This window comes from Eulemur rufifrons, chromosome 1 (assembly GCF_041146395.1).
Source record: "Eulemur rufifrons isolate Redbay chromosome 1, OSU_ERuf_1, whole genome shotgun sequence".
NCBI classification, from domain to species: domain Eukaryota; kingdom Metazoa; phylum Chordata; class Mammalia; order Primates; family Lemuridae; genus Eulemur; species Eulemur rufifrons.
The window spans coordinates 57,372,543-57,399,045 of NC_090983.1; the positions used below are offsets into that span (position 1 = coordinate 57,372,543).

Sequence of the window (26,503 nt, forward strand, 5' to 3'; positions counted from 1 at the left end):
TAGCCTTTACATAATTTTAAAATTTCAATGTTTAGGAATTTTGTTTCTGCATGCTTCAGCACTTTGGGGATAATCAAGTGTGTGAGACCCAGACTCCAGCACCATGATGACTGGTTCTGAGGGACCACCGAGCATCCCAGTAGATCCTGGTACATAGTTATCCTGCTTTGTCGTCCTGCCTTTTACATCCTTTTTTTTCTTTTAGAGACAGGATCTCGCTGTGTCACCCAGGCTGGAGTGCAGTGGCATGATCATAGCTCACTGTAACCTCTAACTCTTGGGTTCAAGTGATCCTTCTGCCTCAGTCTCCTGAGTAGCTGGGACTACAGGTGTGTGCCATCATGCCTGGCTAATTTTTGGGGGCGGTTAGAGAAGGGGTCTTGCTATGTTGCTCAGGTTGGTGCTGAACCCCTGGCCTCGAGGAATCCTCCCACCTCAGCCTCCCAAAGTGCTAGGATTACAGGCATGAGTCATCATGCCCAGCCTATCATTCAATACCATTATTGCAGGAGTGGTAAAAGGATGAGTTTGGCCCTTCTCCCTCTGTCTCACATACTTGCTTGCCATGGGATGACCCTTACTAGATGGCAGCACCATGCTCTTGGGCTTCCTAGCCTCCAGAACCATGGGCCAAATAAACATCTATTGTTAAATTGCTAGTCTGTGCTATTCTATTATAGCAACAGAAAACAGAAGACAATAGATGCTTATAGCATTAGGTCATCCTACGCTTATAAAATTGGAAGAATTCATGGTTTCCAAAGAGTTGTGTTTTCTCATAGTCTATATTTTTGTAGCTCAGATAAATTTTAGTGGTTTATTATTAATAGAATAACTCATGCTTGGAATCAGACTGTTGTTCGAGGTGGTTATAATACTTATATGATTTTTAATAGGGTGTCTGCTTTATTTTTTATATACTGGTGGTGGGGTGTTTGGTTGAATTTCAGTGTGATTTTTATGGCTTTTGAGATACGAGATGACATAAGCTTAGCTGAAAAGAAGAGAAGGTTGGGAAAGACAGAGTCTCCCAAGAAAGAGAGAAAGAAAGAGACAAGATCTAACCAAGTGGGCGCGGACCCAGAGAAGATGACACTGGCCAAACTCCCATGAGGCAGTACAGACACGGAGGACAGTTCTGTGCTGTGCTTTGGGTTGTTTGTCCTAAGTGTCTCTTTCATAATTTGGAAAAATAAGCATAGTCTGATATATTCAAACTGATAGTTCTATAAGTCATATTTTTTCCAGAATAAAGTGCTACATAAAATTCAACATCAAAATTTTTATATCTTAATTTTCAAAGAGATAACTATAGTATATCACAAGATAATGTAACATTACTTTCTCAGTGATCATAGTGATACTGGGATTTGAAGAGGCTTATAAGAAATTGCTGGGCTGATGTGAGCCTTTAGTAACCTCACCCAGGAAGGTGTGACACACTCCCAACACGAGCTGCTCAGCGCTTACAGTGAAGGGCACTTACACTGCACTCTTAATACTTATCTTTATTATGAAAGTGTTTCCAAAGTAAAATGATCCTCATAATAATGATTGCTTCCAGAGATCAAGAATGAATAATTATATTTTCATATAAAAATCAGCAAAACACATTAACAATACGTAAAATAATTCTAATTGGCTAACAGTATATCATTCCATTTGTGACAGAGATGCCCAAGCACAGAATTGTCTTAAGAAAACAAGTAAGGTTTTGTCACCTATCCTATTTCTCACGGCAAGTTGAAAAAAATCAAATCCAAAAACCAACCACCACCCCCTCCCATGACAACAAACGGCTGTGGAGGTAAAAGACTGTGTGGGCAAACAGAGTGCATGAAAACCAGGAGCTTAAGGAACTTTGGGAAATCAAACTTGGAGGGTTTCCCCCACTCTTAAATTAACGAAGCTCTAAGTTAAAGTTCCAGATCGTCACATAACTGTTCCTATCACAGAGCTAATTTCTTTTTTGCAGCTAATTGTTAAAAATCCCTAATTTTTAAAGGGCAGTTTTACAATGACAGTTTTAAAAAATTACTGTGTATAAAAAGGAAAAAATTATCGCAATGAAATCTAATTTTTCACTGAACATAGAAACCGTGTCAACAGCTGTCGTTCCCTGGTTTCTAGGCCATGCAATATACACCAGAATAGGAAGCCAAGTTTTCAGGGACCTGTGTTAAGGAAAACACACACACGGGCACAATACTTTTTTCAGAAAAACGGAATCAGGCAGAGAAGGAAGTGTGGGTACACAACTGATCCAAAGGCTATTGGTCAATTGACAGCAGAAAAATGATAATGTCCCGGCTTCCTTTTATCAGGAGTTCCAGGAGGCTGAAAGGAATCTGAGTGAATGAAAGATAAGATAACTCTTAGGCTAACGGTCCTCTACCATCACTTCCTGGGCAACTGGAGAATGTCTAGTTTTGTGGAGACACCGTATGCTATCTGGCTGCAGGGACCTCCTGATGTCTTTGACCTGATGTGATGGGGTCTTAGCATGTGGCTATTTGGTAAAGCATCCCTTTCCAAGGCGTTGGGTTGAACTCAAGTTGGAAATGCCTAAAGTTCTCCTTTGGGTGTCTACAGATCTTATTACCAATACTTACAGTGTTTTATGTTCTCTAATATAATTTTCTCCGTGAAAACAAGCACCAGGTATGCTATCTCAGAGCAGTTATTAGAGGAGTTCCAACAGCAGAGTGGACAGGCCTCCTCAGCAGGTACTGGGTGCCCCCTAGGGGAGGACAGGGGTGGTGCACACGAAGGCAAATCGCAGGGTCCTTTTCCGGCCTATTGCTGTGAAGAACTAAAATGTGGTTGGTGAACCAGTGCTAATTACTGTGGGGTAATCTGAGAATGGCACAATTTCCATTTCACCAAGAGAAACCTAAACTGACTCTGGAGACAACGATATCGCCATTTAAAAAATATTTTGCTGCATTTTTCTTCGAGAACTGTTTATGATTATTCCTTCATGGACAGCAAGCTAGACAGCAAGTGCAGTAACTAGAACTCACTGCATTTTCTCTTTCCTTACAAAAATAACTTAGAAACAAAGTGCGATGTGAACAATTTCCCAGCAGGCTGACTTTGATCTAACTTGGATGTTAGAAACATTTCAGGGCTATTATTGTTTACCTATAAAGCAGAAATCAGCCAAAGACAAGGAAAAGAAAGTAAGCTAATTAGAACCTTAAGACCTTAAATACAACATGAAATGTAAACATTTAACCCTTTATTTCCAAAGGATTTCTTGAAGCCCCTCTGGATATGACACCGCCATATATACTGATAAACAATCTTTGAACACCTTTGGAATTATTCTGTATACTTCAAATTAAGAAAAATACTCGAATATTCAGGCAACTTTGGCATTAACATTTCCAAGAAAGCAAATAAAAACAACCATTAATGCAAAATCATGAACAGATTGGGAACAATCATTGGTGTCCATAAAGCTCTGTCTGCTTTTGGGACGCTTCAGCAAAGATTAAGGTGAGCCGAAATGAAATTTCACTTTTGATTAAGCCCAAATAACGGTGAGGTTTGAATACAAAGTGGAAGATTCAGACCCTTTCTACCTAAGATGAAGGTATTCAGTTTGCTCAAACTCTATCGAATACTCAGAAGGGAAAGTTTGGCAACAGAATTGGATATTTGGCGGTTCACCCACCATTTTGACTAATGGTGATTTGATCTTAGCTTGCTTTTTCCCTACATTTCAGCCTTATTCAACTTCATCAGGACATCATCTGTGGCAGCCTGGCAGGAGTACAATGTTAAAAAAAAACAACAACCCTGGGGTGAAGCGGCAATCATTTGCATATTTACAACATACCCTTGAATAATCCAAAATACTGTTAGTTGCTCCCCTACTCTCAACATCCATAGGACTGAATTTGGAAAGGTGAACTGTATTTGGCTTATATGCTGACGGTAGATGCTCTATGACTTGCACTCTCCCATATTTAGCTCTGTGGCTAAGAGGGCGGAAAGGTTCTACTACTCTCAGCTGGGTGGGAACACAGACAGGAGGCTGACAGAGGAGGAGGGAAGTTTCGATTATACGTGGTGGACGGTTTTCATGAAAAGAATATGGATAAGGATGAGTCGGTGATATTTTGGTTTTCTCACATTTTTGGAGATACATACACATACATAGATCACACATTTTTATATCATTTATTGACCTGAGGCCAAATTCTACTCGATTTTCTACTTTTGCCCCCCACTAAGAGATCTATAACAGCTATGACATTGGAGAATAAAATATTACTTTTTCTAGAGTCCTTTCTGCATACCCTTTTGTATCCTGGGAAGGTTTGAATGTGACGAGGAGGAAGGAGATATCGACACAGGCTAAGTTAATGAAAGAGAAACAACATTCCCACTAACCTATAGTTGAATTTACAAAATGTACGTCCAAAGCTATGGCCTGGCACATGGGGAAGACGCAATGACATATTTCTTCTCTCTCTGCCTTATCAGGCCACCACAGGAAAGCGGGAGACAGAGATATATTATTCTACACCATATGAAGCCTACAAACTCAATGCTGAATAGCCCAAAACAACTCTTTGTCCTAAAATGTAAAATGAAATAAAAATCTATAGCTAGGCGGGGGACTGTGTTAAAGTAGATGCCATCCGTTAGAGAGGCTCTGAGTATTCCCAGTCCTAAGTGACTTCTGGGAAACACAAAAGATTATTTAGATTTGCCTTTGCTAAGGACAGACTTGATTTACTTCATTTTATGCGAGTTATCTAAACCTGAAGCTGATCGTCTTGAAATTCTTCTTCTGTGCTAGAGAGTGTTACTTGAGCACTCTGTGTTTCTCCGCTTGGTTTCGCCCATCAAGAAGACTCTCGCCCCTGACACTAAAGCAAGGGTAAGTATGTTCCATATTTTAGTTAAGAAACTTTCACCTTCTCAAAATTTTCGGCTATAATATGCTTAGTACTACTTTTTATATACCTGTATTTTAGCTGATGTTCTGATGACAACAAGTACTTTTGGTGTTTTATCTTACAAACTTAACCATCTACAAATTACACTCCTAGACATTTGCCTGTTTTATGAAATACGATAATAAGGCCCTACAAACAGAGTTAATTGCACTGTTTTCTAAATAAACAAGCAGACAGATTTCCAAGCCTCTTCAATCATTACTACGGACCATACCAGAAACCTACTATTTCCTAAATAGGTGGGGAGAGAGATAATTATTACAGTGAGAGGTTTCTGTTTGGAGCATTCTTTTAACTATTAACTCACAGTTTGCAAATTCTGGGCCCAAAGCTTCATTTTAATTTTTTCAAAAAATCAAACTGAACGTGAATGGCTTTGAGCAGGACAGGCATTCTCTAGTATTTAGCTGCTGTCTTCGCTGTGCCCTGATTCACACATTTGTAGTACAGCATTTTTGTTTTGGACTCTTGTTTTAGATGATGGTCTTTTTGATTTATGAAATAAGTATCTGTAATCCCTTTTTATTCCCTCTTCCTGAAAGTTAGAAGAGATAAAATCTTTGGCTTATGTATGGTTTTCTGTACATAAATAACACTGCCATATGGGAGCCTTTATGGCAACTACAGTAATATTCCTAACTGCAGATATTACCATTGTTCAAAAGAATTTTTTTGTTTTCCTGGAAATAGCTTCATTTGAAAAACATTCCCGGAAACCAAACAAGTCTTCAAAGCAAAGAAGCCTTGGAGTGCAATAACATTCAGTTTCTAGTGGTAGGAAAGTCATTCTGGGTAAGGTTTAAGGGGAAAAGCAAACGGTAAAATAGTTTTTCTCCCATTGGCTTTATTTGCTCAGCAAAATGAAAACATCAAGATCTAATACTAGATAGGGCCTTTTCTTAAAAGCTGGTTGCAATAAAGTGCTTTGCACTGGAGGTAATCTTTGTCAACTTTTGAAAGACTCCTTTTTTTTTTTTTTTTCGTCCCAAAATATACTTAGCTTCTTTCTGTCATGACATGACAGAAGACTGCACCAATTGCAGGGGTAGTGGCAAGACCTGGTTGCAATCAGTTATACTTTTTGTGTTATTCCCAGAACATAGGACAAACTGTCAATATTAAGAGTGATTTCTTTGTTTATAACCATGAGCTGTAGCAAATACTTCCTTATCACTAGAGGGGGCAGAAGAAAACCAACTCTGTAACCTACAAGGTTAATCTCCAACTTGCTATCACACTCACTGAAAAAATCTTGGCTGTGTGCACAATAAATGAAGTCTATTCCAAAGCAATTTAATACAAAACAATTTTTAGAAGTCCTCCAATAACCATCCTCTTTAATTTGAACTGCCAATTGACCTTGAAGAGTGACGATTAAAACCCTAGTTCATCCTGTTTAAATGGTCACTGGGACTGCACAGGCAATTTCAAAATGGGCACAGTAACACAAAGAAAGCAAACCTATTTGGAGCTGTACGAGAATCTTGCACTGGGATTTGCTAACTTCTAAGTGACAAATTAAGCTGATGCTCACAGCACACTGGACTACAGCAAGAGAAAGGGCTAGAGGCAGATGGAGCATCTCCTTCACTGTCATGAACCCAGAGAGGAAAAGGAGTGAGGAAACCCTCTTTTGTCCACAGATTTACAAACAAATACAAAAAATAAATAATATCCTAAGACAGTACAAATGCAAATACTGTTCCCTTGTGTCAATTACATACAGCATGCCTACATAGAGAGAATGGTAATTCTTCATTCACAGACAGGACACATGGCAGTGCACTATTCAAAATGCTTTGATTTTGTTTCGGGTGCTGAGATATTATGAAAGCAACTGCATTTGCAACTTATTAAATACTTCCAGGAACAAACAGTTCACTTTGTTCGGGACTTGTAGTTTTGGGTAATTAATCATCCATGGAGCAAGGGCCGGTCAGGAGATACCCGTTGGTACCACTGGTCCCGTTGGTGGTTGTCGCAGTGTGGGGATTCTTCCCTGGAGGCTCCGAGTCCTCCTCGTCTGAGCTAGACTCAATATCACTTCGGTCATCCTTGGACACCTGTGGGATACAAGAAGGTGAGTGTAACCGGCTCCTAAGAAATCATCCAGGCATGGCACTCAGAAGCATATGCAATCATACACGAAGGTAAACAGATCCAAGTGCTAAAAGATCAAAGAGCCTAAGGACATGGCCACAGCAGTAAGTTCCCTTTTACTGCCGAGATGCAATATGGGTGACAGTCAGTTATGAAGGAATGTAGGTGGCGCGTTTAGGCATCACAGAGGACTGGACTTGACCTCTTTAAGGTATTTTCGATGCTAAGAACGCTCTAGACCACAATCCCACTCTTACCCAGAAAGTGGCATGGTGTACCACTGGAATGGCAGCACAGGAATTTGGTACAAATGGATCAGTTTACTTGCTGATGAGCACATCCTCCTTGAGAATGATTTAAAGTCAGCTCTCACCACACTAATGGAAATACCCACCAGCTCAGAACACTCACAAAATCATTCCTGTTTGGCTCTGTCATGCATTGTTTTATGACTTAACTTGTTTTTCTTTTATGTTTGCTAAAATTAGTTAGGAATTTTGTTTTATATGTCACATAAACGAATGGCAGCAGGAGGCATTTTAAGAACCTGCAGGGTAAGGTCTAGCTTAAAATATTTCCTGAGGAAAATCTACCAACTAGATGATCAGGAATTCACTCTCATCTCTCCCAAGTTTCTTCAAAGCTTTACTTAATCGCATTAAGTAATGAGGATGGCAAAATAAGGCACCAGGTTATAAATCTATACATTACCATAAAGGATGAAAAAAAATCCTACTGTCTAGCAAGGAAGTAATTTTGGGGCAAATTAAGAAAATCTGCTAGTGCTTTTAAAATATAAATAGTTTGAACTTCCTACTTTCAATTATGGTAAGCACTTTTACCCAGCAGGCCTTAAGATTTGTAATTGAGCACCATTTACTTATATTTTAAGTGGGGTGGCAAAAGGGACCTGGTGGCCTGGCTTTACAGAAATTTCCCCAATCTGGTCTCCTGTGATTCTCCAGGGGGTGTTGGCAAAGTCTCCCGGGAGCGATACCAGAATTAACTGGGGGCTTTTTCAAATTCATCCTCTCCGTGCCACCACCACACTTGAACTTGAGAATCCTGGACTCCACCGCACCTTGAGAAGCCACCATTGAAAGGTCATCTCTCTCGGGTGGGTGGGGATAGGGGAAAGCAAAAGCTGAGAACTATTGCTCCATTCCAAGCAGTGATGGAACAAATACTGTAAAAAATGAACCTCCCTCCGATGGCCCTTGAGATGAGACTGAACTCACACAGATCATCTCCAAAAATATTTAGATACTGAGACACCAAAATGACTAGATGACAAAAGTACTTTAACTTAAAAGTCAGTCACAAAGACAGGGTTATAGTAAAGCTATACTATGTTTATAAGTCCATTAGTCACAAATTAAGCTGCTACTAGAAAACTCCAGTTTCAGAGAGTAATTAGTTTACATGTGCATGTTTAGTAAGATTATTTTAAGTTGCACTTGGAAAAATCTACACTTACGTTACCTTCAAAGAAAGGACAATTTAGAATGTATCTAAAATAACCCATAGGAAAAAAAACTCATGGCCAAGATGAACCTTACTGTCCCAGGTGAGAGCAGCCAGGGCAGTTTAGATATTCTGAAGCCTGAGATCTGGAATGAAATTAATGATCATCTCTTCATAAAGTAGAAGAAACATGTTGAAGAGAAAGAGAAAACAGTATGTCTGGTAGAAATAACAATGCAATAAGGACACGAGTAATCTAATTGACAGTGTCCTGGCATCTTTAGTTATATCATACTGACAGTATTGTGCATGCTGATTTAATCTGTATCTAAATGAAGACACGAAAAATTTTTAATAGAAATATGTGTTCATTTTAAAGAGTGAGAGGTCACAGAGGAAAAATGAACTTTAGCTTCTAAGCAATTAACTGATCAAAATATGGAGGATTTATATTGGAATTGACACTGAGAATTGGCTTCATAGATCAGGACTAGACGGCCCGACTTCCCCTGTGGAAGAGGCCAGTTCTGCTGACCTCGACGAGGACAAAGTGGTCAAGGCTGCCCTGTGGCCCCCGGCAGATCAGGCAAACAGATGAGGCCCAGGCCGCCATTCTGTGCTGTATTGATCCCCTCCCCAGGTCCCCAGCTCGTTCTATTTCCCCTACTTCATTTTGGTCTATTTCTGTCTTCTAGCCAACATGTCAAATACCTGTCAAAGAGATGCCTCTCCTCTGTCGGGCCGTGCAAAATTTCGCAGAATACAAGCCTACACACAAGGGCACTGACAGAGCTGTTCCTAGCATCCCTTGCAGCTAACGGCAACGATACCGTGCATGGACCCTCGTCAGTGCCAGTCAATAGGTCAGACGGAACAATATGCACAGAAACAAAGCATCCGAGTGCCCCTCCAACAGGCAAGTGGCACCCAGGACAGGGATAGAGAGAGAATATGAGAAACTTACATGTAAAGGGTTCCACTTCCCAGCCTTCCAGGGTGGCAGAAGGAAGAGAACAAACAAGTAAGAAAATGTCAGAGAAAACGACCTGGAAAAGTCACTGCTCTGCACAGAGGTGCTGAGGCTCAGGAAGCTTTATCTGAATCAGCCTTATGAGGCCATTTTTAACCAAAAAGATTTAACGAAATTTTGTTAGAAAAGTCATAAATAGATTTATTCTACAATTTGAGAGAAAGGTTTGTTTAAACAGGTATATTGCACCAAGCACCCCTTCTCATGAAAAGAAGTTATTAAATTTCTGTTCTATATAAATACAATCAGAGAAAGACCAAGGGAGACAGAGGGAAAGAACACAACAAATAACATGTCATCATTCAACCTAAAATTACAAATGCAGATCATCATGAGCACAGCAATACTAAAGACTTGAATGAACTAAAGAGAAGAAAGTGAAAATGTGGATTGTGTTTCTAGGCAGTTTTGCTCAATTCTGAAGAAATAATACCAGTTTTGATGAAATCTGAAATGGCAAATAGTTGATCCAGAGGAACCAAAACAAAACAAAACAAAAAACAAAATTTTCTGCAACACATTGAAAAAAAGTGAGTTGTAGCTTACCTTGCCTCTTGAAACAGCTTTGCAAGCCATTTTTATAATCAAGTAAGACCAGAAGCAGTTCAACCCTTGTATTAGCAAGAGCAGTAGGTTAAAAACCCACCAGGAAGGGTAAGGGCCAATGATCTCCCAGCTTTCAAATAATGTGGTATTTAACACCCTAAGGAAAAGAAGAAAGTAATTATTAAACACAGCATTTCACTTTGCTTTCAAAGGAACTCTAGTTACTGCACGGAAGCACAAAGTCAACAGTGTGTCCTAACTGCTCCCTCCCTGCAAGTATGGTTTGAAAGCTGACCAGGGACTTAGAAGAGTCATCACCTGAAATATTGCCCAGGTGGCATGACTTTTATTTTGGTTCTAGCTCAAACAGTGTACTTTTCCCTATTCGCTTTTTAAAAAACTGTGGTAAAATACATATAAGACAAAATTTACCATCTTAACGATTTTTAAGTGTACAGGTCAGTGGCATTAAGTAAATTCACGCTGCTGTACAACCATCACCACCGTTCATCCTCAGAACACTTTTTATCTTACAAAACTGAAACTAGGTACCCATTAAACAATAACTCCCTATTCTATCTGCCCCTAGTAACTACCATTCTACTTTACATTTCTATGAATTTGATTGCTTTAGGTGCCTCTCACAAGTAGAATGAGTGTTTGCCCTTTTGTGACTGGCTTACTTCACTTAGCGTAATGTCCTCAGGGTTCATCCCTGTTGCAGCATGTGTCAGAATTTCCCTCCCGTCTAAGGCTGAATAAGTATATACCACATTTTGTCTATCCGTTCATCCATCGCTAGACACTTGGGTTGCTTCCACCTTTTGGCTATTGCAAATGCTGCATTTATGAGCATGGGTGAACAAATATTTCTTGGCGTATGTATCTTTTGGGCATATACCCAGAAGTGGAATTGCTGGATCATATGGTTTCCCCTTCACTTCTTTCTTCCATTTTCATTTCTTCCATTAACTTTCATTAATTTTGGGGGGTTGTGATTCTCCATCTAACTACGTGTTAAAAGGCCTACATGGTGTTTGAAGTTGCTTTTGGGCTTTAAATAAGCATGAAGAAAACCACTCAATAACATTATATTGCAAGAAAAAAAAGAAACTCCAGAAACATTAGGTAAGTACAAATCATATGCCTAGCACAGTGGGAGTCAGAATATGAGTGAGACCTAGGCTTACCTGTAGGAGAGCCAAATTAGAGGGTCCTTAATTTTGCAAGGCTTCCCCTGGGAAAGAACTGACAATTGCAAGACTTCATTTTGAAGTGAGTCCTTGAAATCAGTATTCAAAGAATTTTTTTTTACAAAAATTATTAGAGTACAATGAATCCATTTAGTTTTAAGAGTATGTACTTGAATTAGGAATAATTATTTGAAGTAATTGGTTCTCCTTGTAATCCACTATCAGAACTGGAATGGAGCAGCCACCTGGGGCAGATTAGCAGCAGAAGGCTGGTTTTAGTGCTTCGCTCTGGTCCCTGCCTGTGTCTGCTCCTGAGCCCTCAGAAGCTGACTTGCGTCTTCTGCACCCATCTTGCTGCCACAGAGAAGCATGACACCCACATAATTTTGGAATCGCTCCTCCTTCTCTGCTGTCCTCAGCTCACCACAAGGCTGGTTTGGAGATCTAAGGGTGTTCACAAGAAAACTCACTTAAGTGCACTCCACCATCTGCCACTGCAGCCCTGTGTGGGGACAATCTGAGTCTATAGGAGAGGACGGGTGGACAACACTTAGTGGCTAAGGGTAAGGGATGGAAAACTCTCGACTTTGAGATCTAGACCACTCATGTAAGAACAGAAGACAAATACATTGATAATTGTAATATAAGAAATAGTGTGATGAGTGCGGAGATTAAGAAAACTACTTTGTGAATTCACAAAAGGAAAAAATGATTACTGCAGTTAGAATAAGAGGTAAACAAAAAAGGAGAATAAAAACAGACAAACAGGATCTCCACCTTCAATTCCAGAAACCCCCATTTATGGACTAGAATGAGACTGAAAGAGTCTGTCTTTACCTATGCTAGTTGTCTTTAAAGAATACATAATAAACATATGTTAAAATCCTAAATACAATAGAATGGAATTGAATTTAACAATTCATTGAAAGTATAGTACCCCATGATATAGTAGTATGCACTCTGGGAAAGGGGGAATAATACTAGTAAATCTATTAATATAATATATCACATCATAGGCCAAATTGGCACAAACCTAATTATTTCAATAGCACCACAGACATTTGGTAATGTTCAATTCCCCATTGCTGATGTTTAACCATTAGAACTCAAAGCACTTACTATGATTCTTAACCCTCTCAAATCAGTATGTAAACAAACACCAGAGTTACTTCCTTTAAAATCAGAAAAAACCACGGATAATTAGTATTGTTGCTATTATTTAGCAATATTTTGGAAGTGCTGGCCATTGAGTATGGCGGGAAGTTGGAGACTTAATTTCAAATACATAGACATAAAATATCTATAAATATTTTAAAAAGAGCAAACAATCAAAATATCCCATAACAGGGAATGATTAAAAAAATTAGTTTTCATTCCTATTCCAGAAATTAAGTCATTCAAAGTATTAAACACGGCTCAAGAGTTTCTAATGGTATCATCTCAACTGCACAAAATGGGGAAGGAGGGAGAAAGAGAAGGAATTATAATTCTTTGAAGGGAATTAAAGCCATTACAGATTTTCTTTGGTGGATTAGGAAATTCTATGTTTTCTTCTTTACATTCTTCTATTTTTCTGAATTCACAAATAATTAGAAAAAAATATAAGTAACTTTCAAAAGGGACTAAATTAGGATAATGCCTATATTCCTGCCTTGTTTATTATCCAAAGAGGCAGTGATCTCTTTAACCACCAGTTTGCAGGCCAGGGGACAGACAACAGATCTAAACAAGGCTCACCTCCATGGCAGCAAGGGAGGACTCACACACCTTATGCTTTTCTACCTCCAGCACCTTGCAAAACAACTGGAAGTAACATGTTTGCTAGACACATTTGTTGATTGACTGCGTGTTTGTTTATCCCGCTACCAAATACACACAAAAAAGCTCTGGAATAATAATTTTATTTCAAAACTAGTTTTGCTTCTTGACATACTATATATTTTGACACTCAAAATTTAGTTTCATGTGAACAGAGAGTGGTCCTGTATAAATAGCAACAGTGATTGCATTATGCATTTCATTATAAATTAGCCTTTGCTGGGTTATAGGCTGAGAGCCCTCACCATTATGATGTCAGGGCTGGTGCTACTGCTTGGCTTAATTTGATCGGGATGTCAGAGCAGTTGCTGGCAGCAAGGCATTCACATAAACCTCTGAAACACTGCATCAGAATTCACAGGCTTTGCGGTGACACTCAGTGGCACCTCTGATTACTTTTGAGATGCTGCCCCAAAATAATGGGATTTCTCTAAAAATTGACTTGGGGGAATGCAATCAGTGCACCAAATGGATATCTGTCTCAGTGGGAAGCTTGGTAAGAAAAACAATATATCAGGAATTTAGACTGGGGAGAGAGAGAGAACATATGACACTTGGACTCTGAAAACCAGTAAACCCAGGAAAGAGCCATTGTTTGGCTGCAGAATGTTACTGTTGAGGAAATGACCCCCTTTTGGACCAGCTATGTACTTTAATGATGCCATTACACATCTATGGTGACAGCGTTCAGAACGGTGGTTGCCTGTGAGGGAGGACTGACCAGGAGGGGGGGGATGAGGGAGACTGGAAACCTCTATATCTTGTTTAGGGTGATGATTCCATAGCTTACACATATGTAAAAATGTACCAATTAAAAGTTCACCACCGTATATGGCGAATATTTGTGCACTATATTGTACGTGAATTACACCTCAAAATAAAATGGAAGAAAGTACTCTGTGGGTCAAAGAAAACACATATACATCGCCAATTTGTGACTTCTGGTTCGAATAATTACGATAGTATCAGTGTTTTTCTTCCATAATAATCTGTGTTCAACATATGGTTTCTTAGAAAACAATTTTTTTCCCCCAAATAATAGTTATCCTATAGCATCAAACCTCTACCTCTGCTGAACTCAAGTGGTAGAGAATATGGGGACAGAAGAGACAAAAGACCATTTTTCTTTTCATTAATGTCAGGCTCACTTAACCACTAGGTGGCGCATCACACACACACAAAGAATGCTGAAAAAGGCCCATTCTGCCCAAACCTTTTGCCAACAATGAGTCCCCGCACAGGAAACACTTGATCTCCACGTTTTACTCTCTCTTCTAAAAATCCTGTCAAACAATAGAATGAGGAGGCTCCAGTCGGAGCTTTTTCCTTCCTGCCTGACCCTTTGTCCGCAGGGCAAAGCCGGGCTCCGTGCAATTCGCTGGCTCTGCCTTAGTGTGGGATTTTCATGAATCGTTAGATTGTAATTTGGGTACGCCCTGTAGTTACTTTCGCTGGTTCTTACCTTTTATGGATTCTTCATCTTAAATTTGATTATCACAGAAATGTTATAAAGGATAGGGAGGGTATACATACATTCAAGCAGAAAAGTTTACAACCCTTTTTGTTAAGCAAAGAAAACATAGCAGAGTCTCCTTTTAATAAGATATTTAAGGCTATACTCATTCACATTCTAAGCATCAACGTGACTTAAAGCACCCTGCTTTCCCCTTAAGCCTCAGGATGTCTCACAATGTCACACAGCCCTGTGCAAAAAGTTCCCCATGGGTATCTCGTTCCCACAAGCTATCTCCAATGCTTAATTTCTCCATTCTTATCATGACTTCCAAGTAAGTGTTTAAATCCATGTAAAGTTGGATGAACATTCTCACTTTCAGGCCCATAGATCTTATTTTTAAAATTCTCTAGTGACACACAAGTAGCAGCACATAATGGTGATGATGATGTTAAAGATGGACCAGGTGATCTCACAGTATGAATGAGTTACAGGTGGATGTTTTTGATGAGACCATGGCCCTTGGCAAGCAACCACCAGCTTTGCTTCCCTTCCTCCTCCCCTAATCCCACCAAAGAGCTCCATCTGAGCCTTGGGTTGCATGTTTCTGCAACCCAGGAAATGATCTCTATGAAATGATCTCTATAAAAACCACAACAATTAGAGCCATGTCAAATATCCAAAGAGAACCAAGATTGCTTCTCTAGGAAACAGAGTCAGAGCCTCACTTTGAGGAGCAATACATAATGCCAGGGAGGATTTTTTTGGGGGGAGAGATAGGTCTTGCTCTGTTGCCCCACCTGGAGTGCAGTGATGTCATCACAGCTCACTGCAGTCTCAAACTCCTGGGCTCAAACGATCCTTCTCCCTCAGCCTTCTGAGTAGCTGAGACTACAAGTGCGTACCACCATGCCTGGCTAATTTTTCTAATTTTTTGTAGAGACGAGGTCTCACTGTGTTGCCCAGCCTGGTCTTGAACTCCTGACCTCAAGTGATCCTCCCGTCTCAGCCTCCCAAAGTGCTTAGAGTACAGGTGTGAGCCATCATGCCCAGCTGGATATCGTGAGAAGTAAAATGTGCTTTGTGGTCAAAACTAGGGTGTTCCTTACTTCAGAGCTTTTGAATGGTCTTGACTTTGCTTTCTCATACAGGCCTCATTGTATATTGTGATGTGTGTTTCTCTGGTGTGTATGTTCCTTTGATCTACGCAAAACATAAATAAAAGTAGATTCTACCTAAAGATTATCAATAAGCCATTAGCGTATTTTACCCATTTAGAATTTACTCTGAACACAAACCATGGGCACTTAAAACCCGAAAGCTAGGTAATTAATTCACTACTGCAAGCAACCATCTTTGTGCTGGTTTTTCTAAGTTAATAAAAACTCCAGACTTAAATAACATCTGGCCAGGTGTTGAATGAACAGTGAAGACTGCTACAAGGCTGAAAACCATGCTTGCCGTTTCCCTCCTTTTAACAAGACAGCACCACCTGCAGCTTGGATTCCTCCATAATACTGGTCGTATTAGCCAGGTCCCTGTTTCAGGAAGACAGTTTCTGGGTAGCTTGTGTCATGGGTGCCTAATTATCTTAACTAATGATTCACTAATCTATTAGTCTGGTGCAAGCATGGAAGTGACTTTTTTTTTTTTTTTTTTTTGAGACAGAGTCTCACTCTGTTGCCCGGGCTAGAGTGAGTGCCGTGGCGTCAGCCTAGCTCACAGCAACCTCAAACTCCTGGGCTCAAGTGATCCTTCTGCCTCAGCCTCCCAAGTAGCTGGGACTACAGGCATGCACCACCATGCCCGGCTAATTTTTTGTATGTATATATTTTAGTTGTCCATATAATTTCTTTCTATTTTTAGTAGAGACGGGGTCTCACTCTTGCTCAGGCTGGTCTCGAACTCCTGACCTCGAGCGATCCACCCGCCTCGGCCTCCCAGAGTGCTAGGATTACAGGCGTGAGCCACCGCGCCCGGCCGGAAGTGACTTTTTTTTATCCTTTACAGGAATCTGAACTTGAACATGGATAAACCATCTATCTTTCATTTAGCAATGGACATATTAGCTCTGTCTGTATCCCTATCCAAGCAAGATGTGGGGTCAATTAATTCTTTACTTTTAGGTTATAGACTGGCCATACTTAGGAATTGGTCCCTTACCACAGGATGTTTGTAACTGGTGACATCCCGGCTGGGGCAGATATTTTTCTCAAAATGAGTTGCTGCCCCATTGGCTGTCAGTCTGCCTAAATTCCTAACCCGTCCACTGCCTGGCCGGTCCTTCTACGTTCCCGATCTCCCAGCCTGAGTCCTTCCAGCCAAGGCTGTGTCCTTCAGGACGTAACCTGATTATAACACTCTTGTTTTCAATCCTCTCTAGCACTTTATTGCCCACGTGCTGGTAAAAAAAAGACTTCTGCCTGATTCTCTACACCTGCTCCTTATGGAATATTTACTAAGTGTTAAGCACTGTGCTAAATACATTACATACATTGTTGCACTTCATCCTTTCAACATCCCTGTGAGATCTTCATACAGTAATACTAATACTAGCTAATATTTATTGAGCATTAACTAAGTGCCAGATCTGGGCCCAGGTTTTATATGTTAACTCATTTAATCCTCATGAAATAAACTGGATGGGATAAGTTCTATTTCTTTTTTCTGCAGTGAGTACTGTTATTATCCCTATTTCTCAGATGAGGACACGGAAGCTCAGAGAGTGTCCATAACATTCCCAAGGTCGGATCGAGGCAGTGGGGGAGACCAGTCTGAAGCCCTGTCTGCTGCTGTAGGGCCTTGGGCTCTCCCAGCACTTAGTTCTTCGCCCTTGGATTAAGCCCAGAGCCAACCCATCACCACGTGACGACAGACAAAACACACACACACCTGCTGCCCAGCATTTGTGCACATCTCTCCCTATGGTCTGCCATTTCCTATTCTTGTTTCCTGTGACATTTCATCTCCTGGGCCCATAATCTTATTTCTGGTAGCCATATACCAGGCCCTTCCTGCTTCAAATGACCTACTTGGGCTTATTTAACTGGTTTCCCCACTTTAGTCCACCCCATTCAACCCTTAAATCCCAACAGAATTATCTCCATTACTACCCTGTCATGTATATGAAACATTTAACGTACAGAATCAAAGATCTCTTTCTAAATTCAGCTCAGAAAATGGGAGCGCCAGCCCTGTGCCTTTTTCTTTGCTTTTCTCTAAGAAAGGGTTCAAGCACATGTACCTCTCCAAATATCCTTTGTTTCAGGAAAAGGTCAAGGCAGGCTGACTCCTGGTAGGCAAGTAGAAATCTAAGAGAGACTAAGATTCCAGGGACTTATTCTTCTAAAAGTTTTCTAAAAGAGCATAAAACCATCCTCATGGGGCAGAATGGAAGAACAGGCTCTGAAACCTCCCCACACTTGCATGCTCCTCCCTCGAAGGGCTACCTGCTGCTCGTGTCCACGGTAGGGGCCCTCCCCAGCACGGCCAAGGGCAGGCCACGCTCTCCTGGGCCCAGGTGGGTGGGAGAACGCTCCTACACTGCCACGGGCTTCCTTGCCCTTTCCTCCTTTCCCCTTCCTTCGGGGATATGAACGGTATTTTTTGTAGGGGTGAAGGGAAATACAGGCTAAATACGTACCAATTTGGAACTCTGGTTCTGACAGTCTTTATTTTAGCTGTAAAGTTTCTGGGTCTAAACAACGAACTCAGTTAAAGTAGAAAAGCCTGGCATTCTTACAATTCACTGAACTCGCCCCTGAGGGACCCCACAGGCTTCTGACAGGAACTGGCTTTCTGCCCGTTTGCCTGACAGAAAGACAACAGGAACGCAGAGAGCCTGCTCTCGTTACTTGCTTCTTGGGAATATCTTCCATTCTGGCTTCCTATTCGGGAAGTTATTGGGACTGGGGCCATTTGTGTTTTCTCACGAACAATTTAAACAGCAACTGCTGTGCGGGAAAGGCTCTTCGGTGGGCACACGGTTATTCCTCCATCACAGCCCAGGGCTCTGCACCTTCCCCCGAGAAGGGAAGGGGGCACCCAGCGCCCAGCCTTGTACCTCGTGCCAGGGGTTACACCTGGAGCTGGAAAGTGAGCCTGCCTGGCAACGCACAGAGGGGCAGCAGTCGTAAAATATGTCACTAACTAGTCCACTGAAGGACTTGCTTGAAGAGAGCTTGAGTAATAGTAATATCTCCCCCTGTTTGGAAAATGTTCAAGGGATTTCCATGTTTATTAGATCAAGTTTCATTAGGAACCTCGAGTCAGCACAGCAGATATAACACCAACTTTTTGATCAGGAGACCAAAATCCAAAATAGTATTAATTATCCAAGGTCACAGTAGAGGTTTTGTTGTTTTTAATCTAAGCACATTATTTTTAGGTCTCCCTCACTCTTTCTCTTTTAAAAATCATATCAAAACAGAGAATGTGTACTCTTGATGAAATTCTTAGCAAATAAGAACTAGAAAGGAGGTTCAGAAAACAGCATGTTCAGGCTGGCTCTGCTTCCTAAAAATTCCTCAAGAAGGTTCTGGTAGGGTCTTGGTACTGGGAGAATCTCAGTATTTAATTTTTCAGGGATCAGACTCCACCCCTTTTGTTTAGAAGCCTGCAGGGAGTCAGGAACTGCGTGTATTCAGGTATCAGAACTTCAGGCAGGCCCTCCCTCGTCTGCCTACACACCTGCTTGTGAGGTTTCTCTGCCACATCAAGGAGGCAATGGCTTTCCTAGCACGAAGAGGTTAACTAAGAGGTTGATCTAAAATCACTAATTTCTGAAAACTGAACAAATATTATTTAATTATGGAAACTATCCTCACTTGTGTATGTATGTCCTCTGGCTCCTTAAGAAACGCAGAGGTCCAAAAAGTCTGCTAAGGAGCATCTTCTGTTCCTGATAAACAGACCTCCTCCTAACTTCCTTGTTCTCAAATCTCATGTCGTCTTCGCTCTGACACTCGGACCCACAGTTCCTCCTGGCTCTCTAGTCCCCATCCTTTCCTTCGGGGAGTGGTGTTTCATGCCTGGCTGCCCAGCCCTCTGGAAAACGGATTTGCCCCACGCTCCCTGCTCTGGGTGTCCCTGCCTCACACGGCCCCTGACTTCCCCCCACACCAAGCCAGGCCAACTTCTTCCATTTGCAAGTCGCTGTTACTCCCCCCTAGGTTGCATGAAATCTCTCCTCCAGCTAGCTGCGTGTGGGGGGACATGAACGGGCATGCGGACTTTCTAACATGTATGGATTCTACTGGAAGTGTTACAATACTTTAAAAAAAAATCTGTTTTTATTTAAATATTTCTAGGATTAAACCTTCACTTTCGTCTTAGAGAAATGTTCCTGAAAAGTTTGGAAGTGCTGCTACAAAGAGAACAATCTATCAGAGGCCTGCAGTCTTGAGGGATATTCTGCACCGTATTATCTTTATTATCTTTTGCTTGACAAGAGACATACAGTAAACCGTCTTTTAACAAAGAAATACCTCCCCAGAGTAAGTCAGAGTTGATGAAATGGACTTGTGAGATGCTCAAAATCAAGGGAAACAAACAAACAAAAAGAAATAAAAAGCCCTAGGAGAGTGAATGCAGAGATTTAGGTAAGAAAAATCTGCTCTTGCAGGCTTTACAAGTTTGAAAGAAAAATAGCACAAAAAAGTATATGCATTGAATAATAACAAGTCAACCGATCAACAAAAACATAATCATAGCATTCTGGTTAAAAAAATTGAAATATTGTTTTTACTGGGATAACTGCTGTAGAATATGATGGATGTGCTTGGGAGTGTGGGTGGAAAGTGAGCTCACTCGAAAGAACTGACAGCATTGAGCATTACGTTTGAACTAGAAGTCAAAACACCTGGTGTCTCGGCTCCGTTCTTGCATTCACTAGCTCTAGGATGTTGTGAGTCTTATTTTTTTTCCAAGCCTAAGTTTTCTCATCTACAAAATGAAAGCCTAAGATTACTAAAGGTTTCTTAAACTCTAACATAAACAGCTTTATGAATTCTTATGTTTTCCAATTTACCTAAAATTTCACCTATTCTGATTGTTGCCTCCATGTATAAGATACCCCATACACATAAACACATTCTTCTCAAGGGTTTCATATTTGTCTCTCTAAATGTAACTGAACAACCAAGGGCAAGAAAACCTGAGGGAAGGTTTTGTTTTGTTTTTGACTTCTGGATATATGAGGACAAGAAAGGAAATGGGGAAAAATGTATAAAACCCTACCTTTGGGAAGGAACCAAAGGATATGAGGCTGTGAGCAAATGTTATATTTATCACAGCAAACCTCTGCATAACTCCGGGTCCTGAGCTCGCTGGCCCGGTGTGCAGAACCCTTAGCTTCCAGCAGCAGGCACTGAAATCAGACTCCAGATGGCTTAGTGAGCCTCAGCTTAGGTATGCTGCAGCTGCCAGCTTCCTGCTAAATTCCTCACTCACACCCCAACACTAACTTCCTCACTAACCAGGCAGTCAGGAATCCAAATACGTGAGGCCCAGCTGGACATGACTTGGCAGTAGATGGGGGAGTCCACAGTCTTACCTAACGTTCCTGTTCAATCCGGCAAAGCTGGAAGCTACCAGCAACAAGTTTTACGATGTTGCTCTTTTTAATTTTCAATCTATGTGCAAAGTTGAGACATGAACTACATAACCTGATGCCACTGGACACAATCCATTGCCAAACACAATCTATATATATATTTTTTTAACATATATTTTTACAAGACAAAGACTTGCTACATTGCCCAGGCTGGTCTCAAACTCCTGGGGGCTCAAGCGAATCCTCCTGCCTCAGCTTCCCAAGTAGCTGGGACCATAAGCATGTGCCACTGTGCCTGGCATGATCAATATTCTTAAGATTTTTTTTCTCCCTATGGCTCGTATGTTGAATACAAAAAATGATATCTCCTAAAATTAAGACGACATTTGGGTACTCCCTCCCTCACCAGTGCAACTGTATTCCTGAGAAGGATTTTAAGATGGATAAGATTCGGTATTTATACTCAAAAAGTTTACAAATAAGTACAGAACCAAAGACATTGGTTATTAAGGCAGAATGTCTTAAATATAATAGATGTTCCAAGGGAGCGTTTTGAGCAAAGGCGTGTGTAGGCTGCAAAGTCAAGGGTATGCACAAGACATCAGGAATAGCTGGATGGGGTACCTGGAAGGCAGCAGTCAGAGAAGGAGTGTTAGTTGGCATCATTTTGTGGAAGAGAAGTTTTTTTTTGCTGGGAAAAGAAGTTTGAACTTACAGTGGAAAACAAGGGCAATTCTGGACGATTTGGGAATGGATGGATGAGGAGACTAGATTAAGGCCCTGATTTAGGAAGACTCTTATAGAAACTGGGATGGTTTCCATTAGCAGGCAGGAGATGTGGGGACGCTGGGTGGGGGACCCTGCAGAGATCCTGGCAAGAGGACATGAGGGTCCTAAAAATGAGAGTGAGGCAGAACAGTATCTTTGAGAAACACAGCTGCTCTTTAGAAAGACTCACAGTGATTGTAGTTCATGGAAACAGGTACTTGAGAGAGGTGTGGAGCCGTGAGAGAAGGACAAACAGGAAGAACAAGATTCTCATGAGAGAACCAAGCTTGATTTGCTGCGAGCACTGGCTCACCTAGGAGAGGTTGCACCCACCTCCCCGTCATCCGGCAGTGACTTGGGAGGTGACAAGGTACCTGATGCAGCCCACACCCTAAACCACATCCTCAGCCCTTCTCTTTAGGAAGGGAGATCAACTAATTTGTCACAACCAGTTGTTAATACCGTAGTAAAGAAGACATTTCCAGTACATATTCTAGCCCCCAGACGCTCACTGCTAAAACCTCACACCTACCTGAGTTGGCCATTAGAATCCATTTTGAGGGAGGGATCAAAAATCACCTATTGGGTACAATGTATACTATTCAGGTGATGAGCATACTAAAAGCCCTGACTTCACCACTGTGCAATTCATCCATGCAACAAAAAACCACTTGTATCCCCTAAATCTATTGAAATAAAAAGAACTAAAAGTGAAAAAAAAAAAAAAAAAAGAATCCACTTTGAGGTAACAAGGCTTTTGGTCAGAGTCACTGCCATCACCAGTCTTTAGCCCAGTGACCACACCTATCTTCTGCATCTATACCGTGTAAGCAAGTGAAGGTAGCAAGGGGAGCTTGGTGAATCATTTGGTATCGTATTGGTAATCAAGAAAGATGGAATCACCTTTATTAAGTTTGTACCGTACTCCCAGCACTGCTGGGAACTGTGGGGATACAGAAAGAACTCATTCTCTAGTTGAGGAGCTGGGGTTGCAATATAAATTGGTATACTCTATTTTGCTGGTAATGTTACCATATGTATCAAAATGTGCACATCTACTGAGCCTGTGATTCTCTTTCCAAACATTTGTCCTAAGGAAGTAATCAGAGATTTGTGAAAAGATTTATCCATGAAGATGTTGATTTCAATATTATTTATAATAGCAAACCACTAGAAACATTCTAACTGATGTCCAAAAACAAGGCACTGATAAATAATGACTTCTTCATATGGCAGAACACTCTGCAGCCAATACAATTATGTTATAGAAGAACATTTAATGACATGGAAAAATGCTCAGAGTACAATGTTAAATGAGAAAAGCAAAGGTATAAAACAGGATGTACAGGATGATCCCATTTTGGTAAAGAAAAAAGATGTAATTTTAAGCATATAAAATGTGAGAAACAAAGACAGCAAACCATGAACAGTGGTTATCTCAGAGCTACAGGATTGGGATATATTTTTTTTTCTCTTCTTTGTGGTTTTGTACATTCTACAAAATTTCTATAATGGGTATTTAACTATAATTAACCTGTATGTAAACACATAAATAAATATTTGCTTAAATTAAAATTTGAGGAAAGCGCATGAGAATAATAATACATAGCCAAGTGTTAACAAAAGCCCATAAAGGTCTTAACTGGGGCAAAGAGTGCAATAGATTTTTGCAGAGTTGCATGGATTTCCAGAAAGCTACCTCCCCAAGTCTCAGAGCCCCAGGGGCAGCCTCACTTGGCCAGATACCATTCTCCTCAAAGTCCCAGCTTCCTGCTCTGAAAGAGATGTGACTGGCAGTTCTCCCCTCCCTCTGCTCGGACTGTCAAGGAAGGGGTGGGGGCCGCCCTCAGTGAGCATGTGGCTACTTGGCAGCACCAAGAGAGGCCGGGGAAGAGGAGGGCACATCTGTGGGGGAAAGTACCTGCTTATGTGGGATGGGCTTGCGTATTTCTCACTCCAAAGACAGATTTTTAAATTCCACCTGAACAAAAGAAACAGCTGTCTAGATTCATCCATGGTTATGAGTGTGAGGATTCTGAGAGTATAAGGGCCCACTTAAACATATGTAATATACAAAATTGATATCTTTTGTCCCTGGAATGTGGTTTGTTGGAATGTTTGGAGCTGTTTTTTCAGGGTACCTGATATTTAGAGCTTAATAGCTGCCTAAGAACCATGAAACCTGCCTGGCCTCTGCACTTTTCTGCTACTTTCTTATGTCATGATTTTGCAAGAAATGAGAGCAAGCGCACTTCTGGAAACTATGGGTACAATACCTCAAAATCCTGTCTTTTGGAGAAGGAGGAAATACTAAGGAGAATAGGAAATGCAAAAGAGAGCGGAAGGAAGGGATAGGAGAGGCAGGAATGAGGGGATGGGAAAACAGCAAGACACAAAGGAGAGATCTGACTCCCTGGACCACTGCAGGTGCCTATATTGTGGGTCAGGGCAGGCAGTGCTCAAACTTAGGGCGGCATTTAATACCACCCCGTTTCTGGGATTAAATGTTACACACATAAAAAAGAGAGCCACAAGACAAATAGTGCAAAACTCAGGGCCTGAGATTGGAAAGCTTTTTCTACCAGTTAACTGCCATGCTGGGAATCTGCCTGGTGTGATCAATTTCCTGGCAAGCTCACTTCACTGAGGAATGTGATCAATTTCCTGGCAAGCTCACTTCACTGAGGAAGAAAGAACTATAAACAGGATTTGACTCAGGCAGTCCCCAGGCCAGCGGCTTGGTGAGGACATACCGATTCAGGAGTTGGACGGCAATGGGTTCCTTTGCAGAAATCACTGCAAATACATCCATGTAGTGGCTCTAGAGATGGTAGTTTTCTTTAGTAAAAGTTATCTTCCAATACTCAAAAGACAGAATACAGAGGGTCCTAGGGGGTTTCATCTAAAAATAAATTTCCCAAAATCAATTAGCTAATAGTTCAAGGTACTCTCTTGTGTTTCTACTACTTACATTAATTGTGCTTATCTATTCAACTTTAATTACTTCTTCCATAGTCCCTGATCATGAATAAAATGTTTACAGTCAACAAGCAGAATGCAAGACTTCTGCTCTCAGTGACTGAAGTAGCAATAACCAAGGCCATACCTTAACTCACAGAGGAAATTTCTGACACAAAACTGGCGACCTGAATGTACAGGGCCTAGCACCCTGGCAGGAGGTTAAGTGGCATCTGAGTAGCATCTGATGCAGCTGTCACTCACATATGTCCTAGATGTGGATGAGAAAAGCACTATATACTCAAGGGAAAAGTGGGCAAAGAATATGAACACAGTTCATGGAAGAAATACAAATGGCTTATGAAAACATGAACAAAATGTTCCATGATATTAACAACCCAATAAATACAAATTATAACAAGATACATGTATGTTGAAGCCTTCGGGCTGAAGTGTCATGATATGCGCGGGCTGCTTTGCTTTCAGATGACGTGGCAACCGTGCGAGTGACGGTGTGTGGGAAGTGCCATAGGTACTGTCAGTGCTAACAGTTGGTGACTGTGGGTGAGGGGTATATGCACGCTCACTGCATTTTTCTCCAAATTTTCTGTGGGTTTGAAATGTTCAAACTAATTAAAAGAGATAACATTTAAACTATCAGATCATCTAATGCACGTAAAAAGAAGATAAAATGCTGTGTCTTCAAAAATAAAGTGAAGTCAACACTCAAATGCATAGTTGGTCAGAGTGTAAGTAGGTGAAATCTTTATAGGAAATAATCTGGCCATATATATGAAGAATATTTTGAAAGGACTCTTAAACTTCAAATTCACTTTTATGTTACCTCTCTTTAAAGGAATAAGGGTTACCAACAGAGATTTACATTCAAGTGTTAAGATTTAAAGTTAAAACATTTAAGTTCATTTAAGTTTAGAATAAAAGCCTAAACACCTCACACCAAGGCCCACACTAGTCCCTAATCCTCTCCTCTTCTCCCTCGCCAGCCTCAACACCTACCTTCTCCTTCATGTTCATCCGTCTTCCTTCTGTTCCAGGAAAGGGCCAAGGCCATTCCCACCTGAGGATGTTGGTACTAGTGGTTCCCTCGGCCTGGCCTCTTCCTATGACTTGGTGTTTACTGTGTGTCTACTTAATGTTAGATGTTTGTCCAAGATCTCGCTGCCTCCCACTTTAAAGCATAAGCTCTAAGAGTGTAATGAGGGAGCACATCTGATCTGTATTGGATCTGCCAAGGCACTTAGGAACTCTTCATAAGATACTAGGTGCTAATGACGGGGAATACTTGATCAGTTCCCATTCCAAGCAAACTGTCAGCAGGGAAGCTCCCTGCAGCAGCCCACGGAGTGTCTCTGCTGGATACACTGATTGACAAGTATAGATGGAGCAGGGTTGCTCCTCAGACTTCCCTTGGAATATTTATACCCATACACATAATTTTGCAGTGCACTGTTCCATGATAATTGTTTTTGGCCTGTTTACTGCCAAGACTTTAGTTTTAGCAAAAGCTTTAGCCATGCAACAGAAAAAGAATGAGGACATCAGCCTCCTGAAAATAAAGTTATTAGAATGGCAGGAAATAAAGGAGGTGAAACCTCATATTGAGGCTAATACAAAGTGACTCTGGAA

The 26,503-nt window shown here is 41.0% G+C and overlaps 1 protein-coding gene across 2 annotated transcripts in view; it reads right to left on the reverse strand.

Annotated features, from left to right (window-relative positions):
* Positions 1–3,891: 3,891 nt before the first annotated feature.
* Positions 3,892–26,503, reverse strand: part of CERS6 (ceramide synthase 6) — a 261,277-nt gene continuing 238,665 nt past the window's right edge. Inside the window, exons 9-11 of one of the 2 annotated variants that reach the window (XM_069494528.1) lie at positions 10,114–10,270; positions 9,502–9,525; positions 3,892–7,036 (exon numbers count right to left, since the gene is read on the reverse strand). In XM_069494528.1, the coding sequence (XP_069350629.1) occupies positions 6,884–7,036; positions 9,502–9,525; positions 10,114–10,270 (334 nt within the window). In that variant the 3' untranslated portion in view covers positions 3,892–6,883. The remainder of the gene's footprint in view (positions 7,037–9,501; positions 9,526–10,113; positions 10,271–26,503) is intronic. The other variant, XM_069494452.1, reaches the window with a different exon arrangement.